Source organism: Doryrhamphus excisus, linkage group LG3, assembly GCF_037039965.1.
Source record: "Doryrhamphus excisus strain RoL-2023G ecotype Guam linkage group LG3, RoL_Dexc_Guam_v1.1, whole genome shotgun sequence".
In the NCBI taxonomy this organism is placed as follows: Eukaryota; Metazoa; Chordata; class Actinopteri; order Syngnathiformes; family Syngnathidae; genus Doryrhamphus; species Doryrhamphus excisus.
The window spans coordinates 8222483-8237752 of record NC_136359.1 but is presented as its reverse complement, the minus strand read 5'-3'; the positions used below and the strand labels follow the sequence as shown (position 1 = coordinate 8237752).

The 15270-nt window shown below is 43.6% G+C and overlaps 1 protein-coding gene across 6 annotated transcripts in view; it reads left to right on the top strand.

The window, feature by feature from the left end:
• The window catches only part of pde4d (phosphodiesterase 4D, cAMP-specific), a 225966-nt gene extending 210696 nt beyond the window's left edge, over positions 1 to 15270 (top strand). For all 6 annotated transcript variants that reach the window (XM_058071076.2, XM_058071075.2, XM_058071077.2 and 3 more), the window contains 9 exons: positions 4786 to 4879; positions 5429 to 5604; positions 5853 to 5951; positions 6033 to 6197; positions 6304 to 6403; positions 8483 to 8637; positions 9270 to 9392; positions 9472 to 9654; positions 11578 to 15270. In XM_058071076.2, the coding sequence (XP_057927059.2) occupies positions 4786 to 4879; positions 5429 to 5604; positions 5853 to 5951; positions 6033 to 6197; positions 6304 to 6403; positions 8483 to 8637; positions 9270 to 9392; positions 9472 to 9654; positions 11578 to 12045 (1563 nt within the window). In that variant the 3' untranslated portion in view covers positions 12046 to 15270. The remainder of the gene's footprint in view (positions 1 to 4785; positions 4880 to 5428; positions 5605 to 5852; positions 5952 to 6032; positions 6198 to 6303; positions 6404 to 8482; positions 8638 to 9269; positions 9393 to 9471; positions 9655 to 11577) is intronic.

The following is a 15270-nucleotide window of genomic DNA, read 5'->3' as shown; positions in this document are numbered from 1 at the left end:
CCTTCCGGCTCAGCTCTCTTTTCACCACGCCGATCCGGTACAGCGACCGCATTACTGCAGAGGCTGCGTCGATCCATCTGTCGACCTCACGCTCCCACCTTCCCTCACTCGTTAACAAGACCTGAGATACTTAAACTCCTCCACCTGGGGAAGGACCTCATTCCCAACCCGGAGGGAGCACTCCACCCTTTTCCGACTGAGAACCATGGCCTCTGATTTGGAGGTACTGAGTCTCATCCCAGACGCTTCACACTCAGATGCAAACCGTCCCAGTAAGGTCACAGCCCGAAGAGGCCATAAGCACCACATCATCTGCAAATAGCAGAGATGAGATTCTAAGGCCCCCGAACCGGACTCCCTCCACACCTTGGCTGCGCCTAGAAATTCTGTCCATGAAAATTGTGAACAGAATCGTGACAAAGGCCAGCCTTGGCAGAGGCCAACGTTTACCGGAAACAGGCTTGACTTACTACTGGCAATACGAACCAGAGTCCTGCCCCGTTTGTACAATGACCGGATAGCACGCAGTAGCGCGCCACCAATCCCGTACTCCCGGAGCACCCCCCAAAGGACGCCACAAGGGACATGGTCGAATGCCTTTTCCAGGTCCACAAAGCACATGTAGACTCGTTGGGCAAACTGCCATGCACCCTCAAGCACCCTCGTGAGGGTGTAGAGCTAGTCCAGTGTTCCACGACCAGGACGAAAACCGCATTGGACCTCTTGTAGCAAAGGTTCGACCAACAGTCATACCCTTCTCTCCAGCACCCTGGAATAGACTTTCCCAGGGAGCATGAGGAGTGTGATCCCCTTTTGTTGGAACACACCCTCCGGTCACCCTTCCTAAAAAGGGGGACCACCACCCCGGTCTGCCAATCCAAAGGTACTGTTCCCGACTTCCACGCAATGTTGAAGAGACGTGTCAGCCAAGACAGTCCCTCAACATCCAGAGCCTTGAGGAATTGTGGGCGGAACTTGTCCACCCCCGCGGTAATGTATACCCTTGTATATTTTGGCCCAGTTGGGTAATAATCCCTGGGGCATGTCTTCAGGTCATTGGTGCATGTGTGAGTGACAGGAAGAAAAGCTGCGACTCCTTTGGGGGAGACTTCACCACCTGTTGGTTTGCATGTATAAATCGTTACCCATCCAATGGAAGACATATCATAATGGATGAACTGAATGAACGACTGTGACAAACGATATCCAGTCAGTCGTGAGCTTTTCTTAAGCCCAGGGTGTTGACAGTTTTGTACTGTATATAGTGCAAGGCAAGGCTGGTATCCATCCATCCATCCATTTTCCTCCGCTTATCCGGGTCCAGGTCGCGGGGGCAGCAGTCTTAGTAGGGAAGCCCAGACTTCCCAGTCCCCAACCACCTCCTCCAGCTTCACCGGGAGGACACCAAGGTGTTCCCAGGCCAGCTGTGAGACATAGTCCCTCCAGCGTGTCCTAGGCCTTTTCCCGGCTGGGCATGCCCGGAACACCTCACCAGGGAGCGTCCGGGAGGCATCCGGACTAGATGCCTGAGCCACGTCAACTGACTCCTCTTGATGTGAAGGAGAAGCGGCTCTACTCTGAGCCCCTCCCGGATGGCTGAGCTCCTCACCGTATCTCTTAGGGTGAGTCCAGCTACCCTACGGAGGAAACTCATTTCAGCCGCCTGTATCCGCGATCTCATTCTTTCAGTCATGACCCAAAGCTCATGACCATAGGTGAGGGTGGGAACATAGATCGACCGGTAAATCGCGAGCTTTGCCCTCCAGCTCAGCTCTCTTTTCACCACAACGGTCCGGTACCACGACCGCATTACTGCAAAGGCTGCACCGATCCGTCTATCGACCTCACGCTCCCACTTTCCCTCACTTGTGAACAAGACCCCGAGATACTTAAACTCCTCCACCTGGGGCAGGACATCATTCCCAACCCGGAGGGAGCACTCCACCCTTTTTCCGACTGAGAACCATGGCCTCTGATTTGGAGGTACTGAGTCTCATCCCAGACGCTTCACACTCAGATGCAAACCGTCCCAGTAAACGCTGAAGGTCGCAGCCCGAAGAAGCCATAAGAACCACATCATCTGCAAATAGCAGAGATGAGATTCTAAGGCCCCCGAACTGTACTCCCTCAACACCTTGGCTGCGCCTAGAAATTCTGTCCATGAAAATTGTGAACAGAATCGGTGACAAAGGGCAGCCTTGGCGGAGACCAACGTTTACTGGAAACAGGCTCGACTTACTACTGGCAATGCGAACCAGACTCCTGCCCCGTTTGTACAAGGACCGGATAGCACGTAGTAACGCGCCACCAATCCCGTACTCCCGGAGCACCCCCCAAAGGACGCTACAAGTGACACGGTCAAATGCCTTTGCCAGGTCCACAAAGCACATGTAGACTGGTTGGACAAACTCCCATGCACCCTCAAGCATCCTCGTGAGGGTGTAGAGCTGGTCCAGTGTTCCACGACCAGGACGAAAACCACATTGGACCTCTTGTATCAGAGGTTCGGCCAACGGTCGTACCCTTCTCTCCAGCACCCTGGAATAGACTTTCCCAGGGAGGCTGAGGAGTGTGATCCCCCTGTAGTTGGAACACACCCTCCGGTCACCCTTCTTGAAAAGGGGGACCACCACCCCGGTTTGCCAATCCAAAGGTTCCCTACTTCCATGCAATGTTGAAGAGACGTGTCAGCCAAGACAGTCCCTCAACATCCAGAGCCAAGGCTGGTAGTTTTTCTCACTTTTAGGATGATATCATGAAAGGTTTATGTTAAAGCAAAAGAGCAGGGACATCATTTGAGTTGTTAATTGCATGTTACATCATAAGGTTCTGTGTGTGTGTGCATGTGTGTACAGTATGCCCTTGGTAGATGACTGCAATAAGCGTTGGGTTGACCCTCAGCGCTGACACACGTGATGCTTTCATCCTGAGCTCACCACCTCTAAAGTGCTGATGCACCTTTATTTTACACCATTGTTTCCTTTTTTCCACCCTGACATCACTTCATTAGTGACTCAACTTGTTACGCCAACTCAGCTAACCTTTACTTTCGTCACCAAGCTGTACACAAGCACATACGTACTGTATGTAACACACACACACATATACCTCAGGATGGAGGTGTAACATTTTCCATCATTTCAGCCAATCACACAGCAGGTGACCTCAAATCTACTCGCTTCCAAACCAATCACAATCCAGGATGAGTTCACTGGCCTTGCACGTCTGCGTTTTGATTGGCCGCAGCTTGTGCGCGAGTAATGAGGGTCGACGGGTGGTCTTGTGTCATTCACAACCACCCGAGCGCACAGTGAGGAAGGGCAAAATATTTGGCTTCTCCTGGTCTTTTTTGTTTCCTCCTCGTATCCTTCACAAGGATGCGCACATGTCAGAGAGTCCACAATGTGCACGCTCACCATATGTTCCTTTCTTTTTGGACTTACCGTGGAATACTCGTAGGGATGTGAGCACCATGTGGACGCTTTTGGAGATTTAATCTTCTCCACCAGACCTTTCTCTTTTCTCTGTGGATTTGTTTACTTTTTAATATCCAAAATGCCTGAGGCTAATTATTTGTTCTCTGTGTCCTGGGGGTACATTAAGGTAAGCTGCTATTCTGGTCAGTCAGTGTTTATTGTAATTCAAATTGGTGTTTTTTTTATAATCAAGTCTATTTATTTATTCATAGCATCTGTCATTTCAAATAATAACTATTATTATTATTATTATAGGATACTACAGGACACATTTTTGCCTAATTATTACTTTTTATTTGCTGATGGATGGAAAATCACAATTAATTTTTTTATTTGGGGGGGGGTTGTTTTTGGGCTGAAAATAGAAAAACCGACCAAATTTGGAGACACAAAATTGACACTGTATAGATAAACAAGAAAATGGTGCATTCCACTTATTGATTCTCCCTGCTTTGCAATGACATTCACAAAAACATCTCCAATACTTGGAAGAATTAGAATAAGAGGAATTTCAAGTTGAGTCATTTGAATTTTACATTGTTGCAGCTTAATTCATCGCTGAAATTGAAAGTACTTTTTTTGTATTTTGCATTTGGTATTTGGTCTTGGATCTCAATAAGGAGAATAGAAGTTAAATGAACTGTACGGTGTTGTACATCTCTTTTTTTAAAAAAACACAAGCACAGAAAAACATATGATATCCATTGTTTTTGGATTTATTTTAACAAAGCGTGGGAAGATATTCAGGTTATCGGGACATCCTTGTTGTGCGCCATTCTGCATTGAATGAGAGAGCACCCGCGTGTTTTGCAGTTAAGATTGAATATCTACCCCACAATTTTGCGTGTATTCTCCAGTTAGCATACAATATAGCACGCATCTTGTCCTGTTATTAATACACGGCAGGAGGCCATTTGTATGCTTAATGAATTTATTATCACAAAACCTGTTTCCTTGTTAGCGTCCTATTGGCTAGCTAACAAAATGGCAACCCAAGTCGAAATTCAGCTACGTTACATCGCCAGTCAACAATGACATCAGCGGCTGACGCTCAAAAATGTGAAGACAAAACACATTTTTCTGGTTTTAATATTATAGTTAGACATGCATTGGCTCTGTGGTCCATACTAATATCATTTAATTGTTAGTTGGATTGGTTTCATGAACTACAGCAACAATTACAATTACAGCGGATGTTGTTGTAGTGTCCAGATACTTTTGTCCATGTATCACTATCATATGGTGTTGTATTATCTCCTGCATTGTGCATCATCTGTACTTATCTTGTCATCTTTGTGTTTCATTTTAGTTCAAGAGGATGCTCAACAGGGAACTGACTCACCTGTCAGAGATGAGTCGTTCAGGGAATCAGGTGTCTGAGTTCATTTCCAGCACCTTCCTAGGTGAGTAGGTCTTTGTTGCCATCATCTTAGGACTCTTTTTCTGGTAAAATTCCATATTTATGATCATAACATTGCAATTTTTTCCATGTAAAATGATTTTCTTTTTGTACGTTTGTGATTTTTTGTGGTAGAAGTTACACCTTTGGTCTTTCAATGCTTTAAAATTTCCCTGCAATGCGCAACCTTCTACTTCTCCATACTTTTCCACCTTCTCTTTGATGTGCAGTGTGTTTTTACACGCAAATAATCCATGCGGAGCACTTCTGCCATCTTGTGGCCATTTTTATGGCTTAAAACTGTTCATAAAGTGACATCCATTAGTGTGCAGTTGCGTCATATTTCTCCTAATATTGTGATCTTTTTCTCAAAAAGTTGATTGTAATAATAGCAATTTCGTAATGATAACATTAAATTATACTGATAATAGTAATTTATTCTTGTGATTATTATTATTTCTACATTATCACAATCGTGTGACTCTGTTTCTTTTCATTTTGGAGAACCATTAAAAAAATATTATTTATTGATATTTTTCCCGTGCTGTTTCAGACAAGCAGCATGAAGTAGAGATGCCATCACCTCAGACGCAGAAGGACAAGGAGAAGAAGAACAAGCCCATGTCTCAGATCAGCGGTGTGAAGAAGCTGCAGCACTCGTCCAGCCTCACCAACTCGAACATCCCTCGCTTTGGCGTGAAGACGGAGACGGAGGACGAGCTGGCAAAGGTACGGTTCAATGACACTGATGAGAACTAGTTGTTCTCATAAACATTACATTATAATGGGACCATCTGTGAATGTAGCTTGTCCTTACAAGTCTGTACAGTAGGTGGTGGTATGCATCATAAAGCTGCGTCTTAACACACCTCACATTCATCCAGTCTGCCAGAGAATTAGGAGGGATCAGTGTTAGCCTCACAGATGACTCTAGCCAATAGCTATCTCTCTAAATATTCCTCTCATTGTTTCACCAGGAGCTGGAACATGTGAACAAATGGGGCCTTAACGTTTTTAAAATCTCAGAATTCTCTGGGAATCGGCCGCTGACAGTAATGATGTACACCATATTCCAGGTAAGAATGGTCTCAAACAAAACACAGCAAACATTTAAACATCTTGTTTGGATTTTAAAGACTCTCTGATGTTCATGCCAGGAGCGAGACTTGTTAAAAACGTTTAAAATTCCATTGGACACTTTTATCACCTACCTGATGACCTTAGAGGACCATTACCACGGCGATGTGGCCTACCACAACAACATCCACGCCGCTGACGTCACCCAGTCCACCCATGTGCTGCTATCCACCCCTGCACTCGAGGTGAGCCACCACAATAAGCCTCAATCAACCCTCTGCTCACTACAATCAATAGCTTGTGGGGGGATATTTTTATCCTCTGACTCTTTTTTTTTCTCCTCACTTGTAGGCTGTGTTCACAGACTTGGAAATCTTGGCGGCCATCTTTGCCAGCGCCATTCACGATGTGGATCACCCGGGAGTGTCCAACCAGTTCCTCATCAACACCAGTGAGTCTAAATGCGGCACCATTTTAGCGGCTACGTCAGCCGTGTTTGGTTCACACGCCGATACACACACACACACACACGGACCTTTTTCACATTGAAGCCACAACACATTTAGAATCTGCATGAAATGTGGCCTATATAAGTCATATATAGACATATATAAGTCACTGTACAGCGACCTTGGGTGTCCTGAAAGGCGCTTTTAAATAAAATGTATTATTATATTATTACTCTGGAGTATAAGTCCCAGGACCAGCCAAACCATGAAAGTCCAGAAAATACAGTAATAGACACTGATGCACTAAAGTACTCCAAAAAGATCATTCTATCAATTATTAAACACTTTTATTTTATAAATGAAAATAATAGTTTATGACCATCTTTAAGTATTTTTTGTATTTTATGTATGTATTATTTTTTATTCTTTTCTGTCATTTTTATATTAGCATAATTTTGGTGATTTGAGGAAACCCCAATACCAAGCTACCAGAAAGCATGGTGCAGTGACATATTATCAACACTTGCCATAGAACATCCTGCATGCTACCCGCCTACTATACGCATATATTTAATGGCGCACGTGTCAGCGCACACGTGAGCATGAGTACACGTGTGTCTCAGGCTGTGTGCTTTCAAGCCGGTGGACATCATCAATAGTGCTTTTTAAGTGCAACACAACATCATTAGCCGTGTGAGCTTACAGCTTTTCCGGGAAACCAAAAACCTATAGGACAAGTTGGGTTAGTCGCAAACCTGATGGAATGCAGTACAAACAAGCTTGACTTCAAGCAACAATATGTAGTCTTTCAGCCTTCCAGTAACAGCAATGTTGATGGTATGCTACTTTGGAATGAGAAAAGCGTCTACCACAGGGGTGTCCAAAATATATTGCCATAATATTGAAAGTTCATTCTCGTTAAATTCTGACCTTTTTCTGAAATAATATCATTTTTCGGCTGCAAGGTGGAAAGTGGTTAGCGCACATGCATCACAGCTAGGAAACCCGAGTTCAATTCCACCCTCAGCCATCTCTGTGTGGAGTTTGCATGTTCTCCCCGTGCATTGCATGGTTTCCTCCCACATTCCAAAAACATGCTAGGCTAATTGGCGATTCCTAATTGTCCATAGGTATGAATGTGAGTGTGAATGGTTGTTTGTCTCTATGTGCCCTGTGATTGGCTGGCCACCAGTCCAGGGTGTACCCCGCCTCCTGCCCGAAGAGAGCTGGGATGGGCTCCAGCACCCTCGGTGCGGTAGAAAATGAATGAATGAAGGAATATCATTTTTCGGCTGCACAGTGGTCGAGCGGTTATCACAGCTAGGAGACCCTTGGCCATCTCTGTGTGGAGTTTGCATTTTCTCCCTGTGAATGCGTGGGTTTTCTCCGGGTACTCTGGTTTCCTCCCACATTCCAAAAACATGCTAGGCTAATTGGCGACTCCAAATTGTCCATAGGTATGAATGTGAGTGTGAATTGTTGTTTGTCTATACTATGTGCCCTATAGTATGTGCCCTGGCTGGCCACCAGTCCAGGGTGTAGCCCGCCTCCCGCCCTAAGACAGCTGGGATAGGCTCCAGCACCCCCTGCAACCCTCATGAGGATAAGCTCTAGAAAATGAATGAATGAATATCATTTTTCCTCACTTTGGACACTTTGTCTCCTGTCTCAACTATTGTAGAGCTCTGTAATATCTGTGGACCAGCCAGGTCCAAATACAGAAACAGTTCCCCTTAACGTCTCTATTTAATTAACAACATAGTCTTCTATAGTCACCGGGTTTGTGGTCTACAAAATCAAATAACCACCAGGGTCTCTGTGACCATCGGCAATAACTGCCGTGGCTGTAGGCAACCTCACATGTTGAGAGCTGTTTTGTTTACCTCTGCATGCTCTTCTGGTACTGCTGTGTTGTTCAGTATACGGTCAAAAAAAAGCTGTCTTGTCCCTTGTACTTTCTCATGCAAATCATTTTTAGGTTTTTAAAAATGAGTCGTTATAATGAGTTATTCCAGTTTGTAAAGCCTCCCTACAATTGTTGTAATTGAAGCCCATGCTGACAGTTGTCTCTTCCTTTTAAGATTCCGAACTGGCGCTGATGTACAACGACGCATCTGTGCTGGAGAACCATCACCTGGCTGTGGGCTTCAAGCTCCTACAGGAGGAGAACTGCGACATCTTCCAAAACCTGACCAAAAAACAACGACAATCGCTGCGAAAGATGGTCATCGACATTGTGAGTTTGATAAAAGCACAAACAAATCATAACAATAATGCTTGCATTTTTATATTTCACTTCGCTGTATGAATTGTATGAGCCGCTGGATTCATGGTTTAAGTAGCAGCTTCAACACTGGAATTTACGATAATGGCAATTGAAGGTGAAAGTAACCTTAACCTCCATTCTTCATGTATAAGTTCTTTGATGCATGTAAATCTATAATTACATAATGGTAAAGTGTATTTTGTGTAAACATTCTTGAGAAACAACCTTTGATGACATGGTAGACGGGCGATGCAGCTGATTCCCGGTTCCCGTCGCCATGTGGTGACACGCTAACGGGGTATTTTCTCATTAAAAACTCAGTGTACCGACAGTACAAGATGACGCTAACCAGAATATGTATGCAAAATTGTAGCATAAATTTCCAACATTAGCCGAAAAACTGACTGAGGTTCCACTGTAATGGAAATAGAAGTAGTCTGTTCCAGAGTCAAACTGTCATCATCATTCATTCATTCATTCATTTTCTACCGCTTTTCCTCACAAGGGTCGCGGGGGTGCTGGAGACTATCCCAGCTGTCTGTCATCATCATATTGGAACTAAATATGCAGCGTTTTTTTTAACTTTTGAACTTGTGGTCTAGGTGTTGGCTACTGATATGTCCAAGCACATGAACCTACTGGCTGATCTAAAAACCATGGTGGAAACCAAAAAGGTGACCAGCTCAGGAGTCTTGCTGCTGGATAACTATTCTGACCGGATACAGGTCTGCTTTTATTTACACATGACGCATTCCCATTTTACTGGTGCTAATCCATTCAAAAGTGACTTTTTTTTGCTTGTAGGTTCTGCAGAACATGGTGCACTGTGCAGACCTGAGCAACCCCACCAAGCCCCTGCAGCTCTACAGGCAGTGGACCGACCGCATCATGGAGGAGTTCTTCAGCCAGGGCGACCGAGAGAGGGAGCGGGGCATGGAGATCAGCCCCATGTGTGACAAACACAACGCCTCGGTCGAAAAGAGCCAGGTGACACTCACTCAACCTTGATAAGGAACATACAGTGCATCCGGAGAGTATTCACAGCGCTTCACTTTTTCTACATTTTGTCATGTTACAGCCTCATTCCAAATTGTATTAAATTAATCTCTTACCTCAAAATTCTACACAAAATACTCCATTATGACAATGTGAAAAAAGGTTTTTTTGACATGTTTTGAATTTATTAAAAATAGAAAACAAAAAAATCACATTTACATAAGTATTCACAGCCTTTGCTTAATACTTTGTTGATCCAACTTTGGCAGCAATTACAGCCTCAAGTCTTTTTGAATATGATCCCACAAGTTTAGCACACCTACGTATCTTTAGGCAGTTTTGCCCATTCTTCTTTGCAATAAGTCTCAAGCTCCATCAGGTTGGATGGGAGACGTCTGTGCACAGCCATTTTCAGATCTCTCCAGAGATGTTCAATCGGATTCAAGTCTGGACATTCACGGAGTGGTTCTGAAGCCAATCTTTTGAGATCTTGGCTGTGTGCTAATGTCTACTGTCTATATGGTCAAGGTACATGACCAGTCTACTGAGGTCAAGTGCGCTCTGGAGCAGGTTTTCATCCAGGATATCTCTATATATTGCTGCATTCATTTTTCCTTCTATCCTGACTAGTCTGCCAGTTCCTGCTGCTGAAAAACATCCCCACAGCATGATGCTGCCACCACCATGCTTCACTGTAGGGATGGTATTGGCCTGGTGATGAGCAGTGCCTGGTTTCTTCCAAACATGGCGCCTGGCATTCACACCAAAGAGTTCAATCTTTGTCTCATCAGACCAGAGAATTTTGTTTCTCATGGTCTGAGAGTCATTCAGGTGCTTTTTGGCAAATTCCAGACGGCTGCCATGTTCCTTTTACTAAGGAGTGGCTTTCGTCTGGCCACTCTACGATACAGGTCTGATTGGTGGATTGCTGCAGAGATGGTTGTCCTTCTGGAAGGCTCTCCTCTCTCCACAGAGGAACGCTGGAGCTCTGACAGAGTGACCATCGGGGCCTTGGTCACCTCCCTGACTAAGGCCCTTCTTCCTCGATCGCTCAGTTTAGAAGGCCGGCCAGCTCTAGGAAGAGTCCTGGTGGTTCCAAATATCTTCCATTTACGAATAATGGAGGCCACTGTGCTCATTGGGACCTTCAAAGCAGCAGAAATTTTTCTGTATCCTTCCCCAGATTTGTGCCTCAAGACAATCCTGTCTCGCAGGTCTAAAGACAGTTCTTTTGACTTCATGCTTCATCCAGTCCCTGTTCTATGGTCATCACCACAATTTTCTTCTTATTAGTAGCGCAGTCACTAATGACTAAATCAGGCATATTTTACCCTGAAATTTAGTTTGAACTTTCTGTCCTTTAACCTTTTGGTTGTGCCGTATTATTATATTTTCGACCCCTGCGAAGCCAAATACGCACTCAAAACACATTTATTACTATTTTTACTATGTTGGTAAAGTAGAAAGCACAATGCAAAAGTGTTACAAAAATGTCCATCCATCCCTTTTCTATGGCGTTTCTATGGGGTGGGGGTATGCTGGAGCCTATCCCAGCTGTCTTCAGGCGAAAGGCGGGGTACACCCTGGACTGGTGGCCAGCCAATCACTGGGCACATACAGACAAACAACCATTCACACTCACATTCATACCTATGGACAATTCGGAGTCACCAATTAACCTAGCATGTTTTTGGAATGTGGGAGGAAACCGGAGAACTCGGGTCTCCTAGCTGTGAGGTCTGCGCACTAACCACTCATCCGCCATGCAGCAACAATATGTAATAATTTGCCTTAATGCTAGTTACTGTTCCAACTCATACTGATACCTCACATAGTGTAATATACTGTGTAAATGAAGTACTAGTATGCATGGACACTACTGTAAATGTCCTTGTCTCCCCCGTCCCCACGCAGGTCGGTTTCATCGACTACATCGTTCACCCCTTATGGGAGACGTGGGCCGACCTGGTGCACCCGGACGCCCAGGACATTTTGGACATGCTGGAGGACAACAGGGAGTGGTACCAAAGCACCATCCCCCAAAGCCCCTCCCCCGCTTTGGATGAACCTGAGGATGGCAGCCGGCACCCAGTAGGGGACAAGTTCCAGTTCGAGCTCACGCTGGAGGAGGACGGCGAGTCGGACACGGAGAAAGACAGCGGCAGCCAGCCGGAGGAGGAGGAGGAAAACAGTTGTACGGACTCAAAAACGCTTTGTGAGCAGGACTCAGAATCGACTGAGATTCCCTTGGACGAGCAGGTGGTGGAGGAAGAGGAGGTAGCAGAGGAGGGGGACACTTCCTACTCGCAAACTTGTGTTGTGGAGGAAGAGGAAGAGGTCGCGGAGGAGGAGGAGGAGGAGAAGAAAAGCCCAGATACTTAGCAGTGTAGGACAGCCCCGGATGAACTGTTCTTCTTAGTAACAATTATTTATAGAATATTCTATGAGGGGGGAGGAAAGGAGTCTGTGTTCTTTTCTTACACGTACGTATGTTCCAAAGCCACACCCACTCCACCAGCCCTGTTGAGACACACCCACATCTATCATGCCTTCTGGGGACACCTTGGCTCCGCCCCCTCTCTGCCTCTTCCTTGATAACACACACCCACCTCAACCACATGGCTCCTCTGAGCCCATATTGGTCAGAACTCCTCCCTCTTGTTAGACTCGCCCACTTTGGCCACACCCCCTCATCATCTCAGCCACACCCACCCAACGGTACTCACTTTTTATTTTGCACTCAGGAAAATTCCTCCCCGTTCTTGTTCTCCCAGCTAAAGTGACCTTTTTCTTTTTCCGCCCCTTTTTTCATCTTTCAACCCAATCACACTGAGGGATGAGGGGGAGTAAGGGGGCGGAGCCCGTAGAAACACATGATGTGGAAGTCTTCCTTGGAAAACGATGTTGCTTGTTGCTGTCCTCTGTATCAGATCTTTTCTCTATGCTTTATTTCAGCTTGGGTGTGAATGAGGAGGTCAATTTTAATGTTGGCTTTTTGGGGGGTATGAAGGGGGTCAGGGGCTCATTTGAAGTGTTTGCACTTGCTCCAATAGCATTTATACCACTTAATGTACTCCCATGCCCACTCTGCTCCCACTCGGCTAACAAGGACTTTGTTATTCTGATTATTATTATTATTATTATTCATTTAGCTAACTGGCCGCCGAGGAGGACACAAAGAAAGTGACGTGGGTGAAGCCTTGAACTATTATTGTTGCCTACAGTTCTTTTTGAACACATCCTGAGACAATGCAATGCTTTCTAGTCCATACAAAACGCACTTTTTTTCATTATTAGTGCTTCTTAAGATGTTTAGCAATTAGCGGGGTGATTTTATGTTATTTTTTATACACATACTTTACAACAGCTTTTAATTACTATTGTTTTCATCATTATTGGGTCATTAAACACTTGATTACTCTGTCTTTGCTTTGGGATAAGACAATCAGCTCCAACTGACACGTTGCCTTTTTTTTAATCACTGAAACAAACCGTAAGTTTGGTGCAACACTGGGGAAAAAAACCATCTCAGATTTCGAGTATAGAGTCTTACAATTACGAGAATAAAGTAAAAAAATTATGAGAAAAAAGTCTTAAATGTAAGAAAAAAATTATACATTTCAGAGAAAAAAGTTGTACATTCACAAGAAAAAGTTGTAAATTTACAAGAATAAAGTTCTTAATTCATGAGAAAAAAGTTGTACATTTATGAAAAAAAAGTTATACATTTACCAGAATCAATTTGTGATTAACATTTTACCATAAAAATGCAGTAAATTTGCTGGATGAAAATTGTAAATTCACAAGAAAAAAAGACGTACTTTCATTTTACGGGATAAAAGTCATTCATTTACTTGGGGGGGAAAGTGTTACTTTTACCAGGATAAAGTTAGTAAATTTACAAGTAAAAAGTTGTAATATTACGTGTCAGAGGGAAAATAGAGCATACCTCTTCAGGAAGGAAGTAAAGTCTCCTCTTGCTTCAGGCAAGCTTTTATTCATAACGTGGCAGCAAAACAGCATTTGAGCATGGCTAGCAAGAGATTAGCATGGCTAGCAATTCTCACTTCCGCCTTCCTTAGCCCACCCCTATCACATACCACATAGCTGTCTCGGGCAATGCTTGTAACATAATGTTATAATTTTTTTTCTCGTCAATATACCACTTTATTCTTAAAATCTGAGATTTTTTTTCCCATTGTGTCCCTAAAACTCAATCACATTAACATGCCAATGACTCATTATTTTTTTTTACTTTTTTTTAATTTATTGCTGTTTTACATTGTATTAAAATATAAAGGTGGCACAGTAAATAAATCACTGTAGCATAAACAGGCTCACCAGTTCCAAAACCCAAATCTTCTTACGTTTATTTTACTACTGTTTTTTTTTTTGCTTCTGTGTACATAAAAAATATTACCAAAAAACACACTTGAAGACTGCACACTGGTTTTTTTATTTTGTCACTCTTTATTTAATCTAACATTTTTGTGCCAATTTTATTTGTATTTTTTCCTTTTTATTGTCACGCTCACCCAATGCCCTTACCTGTAATACGATTTTTCCAGTTTTAATGGCTTTAATGGCTTACACTGGTTTACAAACATTATATTTATTGTTGTGTATATACTATATAGTTATTATTATTATTAATGTTATTGCTATCATAACACCGTTTGTCGTAAATGGTTGACTCTTAATCATCCCTTTTGGTGATGGTGTGGCTGTAAATCACATACCTCTTGTTGAGAGAATGTGTTTTTAAAAAGAAACAAAAAAAAGTTTGAAAAAAATGGTTGCTTGTCTAAGAAGCAGCTTGGAAGGGAGGGAGGGGGGTCCAGGGTGGGGATAAACCAAATTTTTTTCTATAAGCAACTGTTCCTTGGCCCATGGGCTGTGCCTTAAATTCAATACTTTGTCGCCCTTTTGTGTTCATATTTGCATTTTCTAATTCTTCTTCTGCTACATTAGTGATGGCCTCCAAACCTCCGGAACTTGATAAACTGCCTTTTTTCCGTTTTGCTTTTGAAGCCAAATTTAGCCCATCCCCACCCCGGGTTATGAAACAAGAGAGGTAACACTCTGTCCTGTCCTGGCTGCAACATAACCTCAAGCCGATATAGGAAAGCATACAGGCTCGGCTACACACACACACATGCATGTTCAGCCGCTGCTGCATTAAATTTGGCTGAAACACACAGTGTGTCGCTAAGGCGCCCCACCCTCTTTCCTGGCAATAGAACATCCCAGAGACTCTTCTGTTGACACATATACTGTAGATGCTAAACAGCCCTGGACCAATGGAAACAGTGGGTTATTTCTTTTCCTCTTTTACGTGTTCTATTTTTTTAATGGTATGAAAGGCAAACACAAAACTGTAACTTTCAAAAGAAAATAAATAAATAAAAGGTCTTCAGGACAATTATTTTTGGGGGTTCTGTCTTTAGAATGCCAACTTGTCTGGACATTTCACAGGACAAATTCAAATGTTATTTTAATGGTGTCCTTGTTAATTGCAGTCTAATGGATAGCACTGTAGAGCAAACAACTTCATGTAAGAAAAAATGTTTTTTATATGCGATGGATTAAAAGCATGGGTTGATTCTG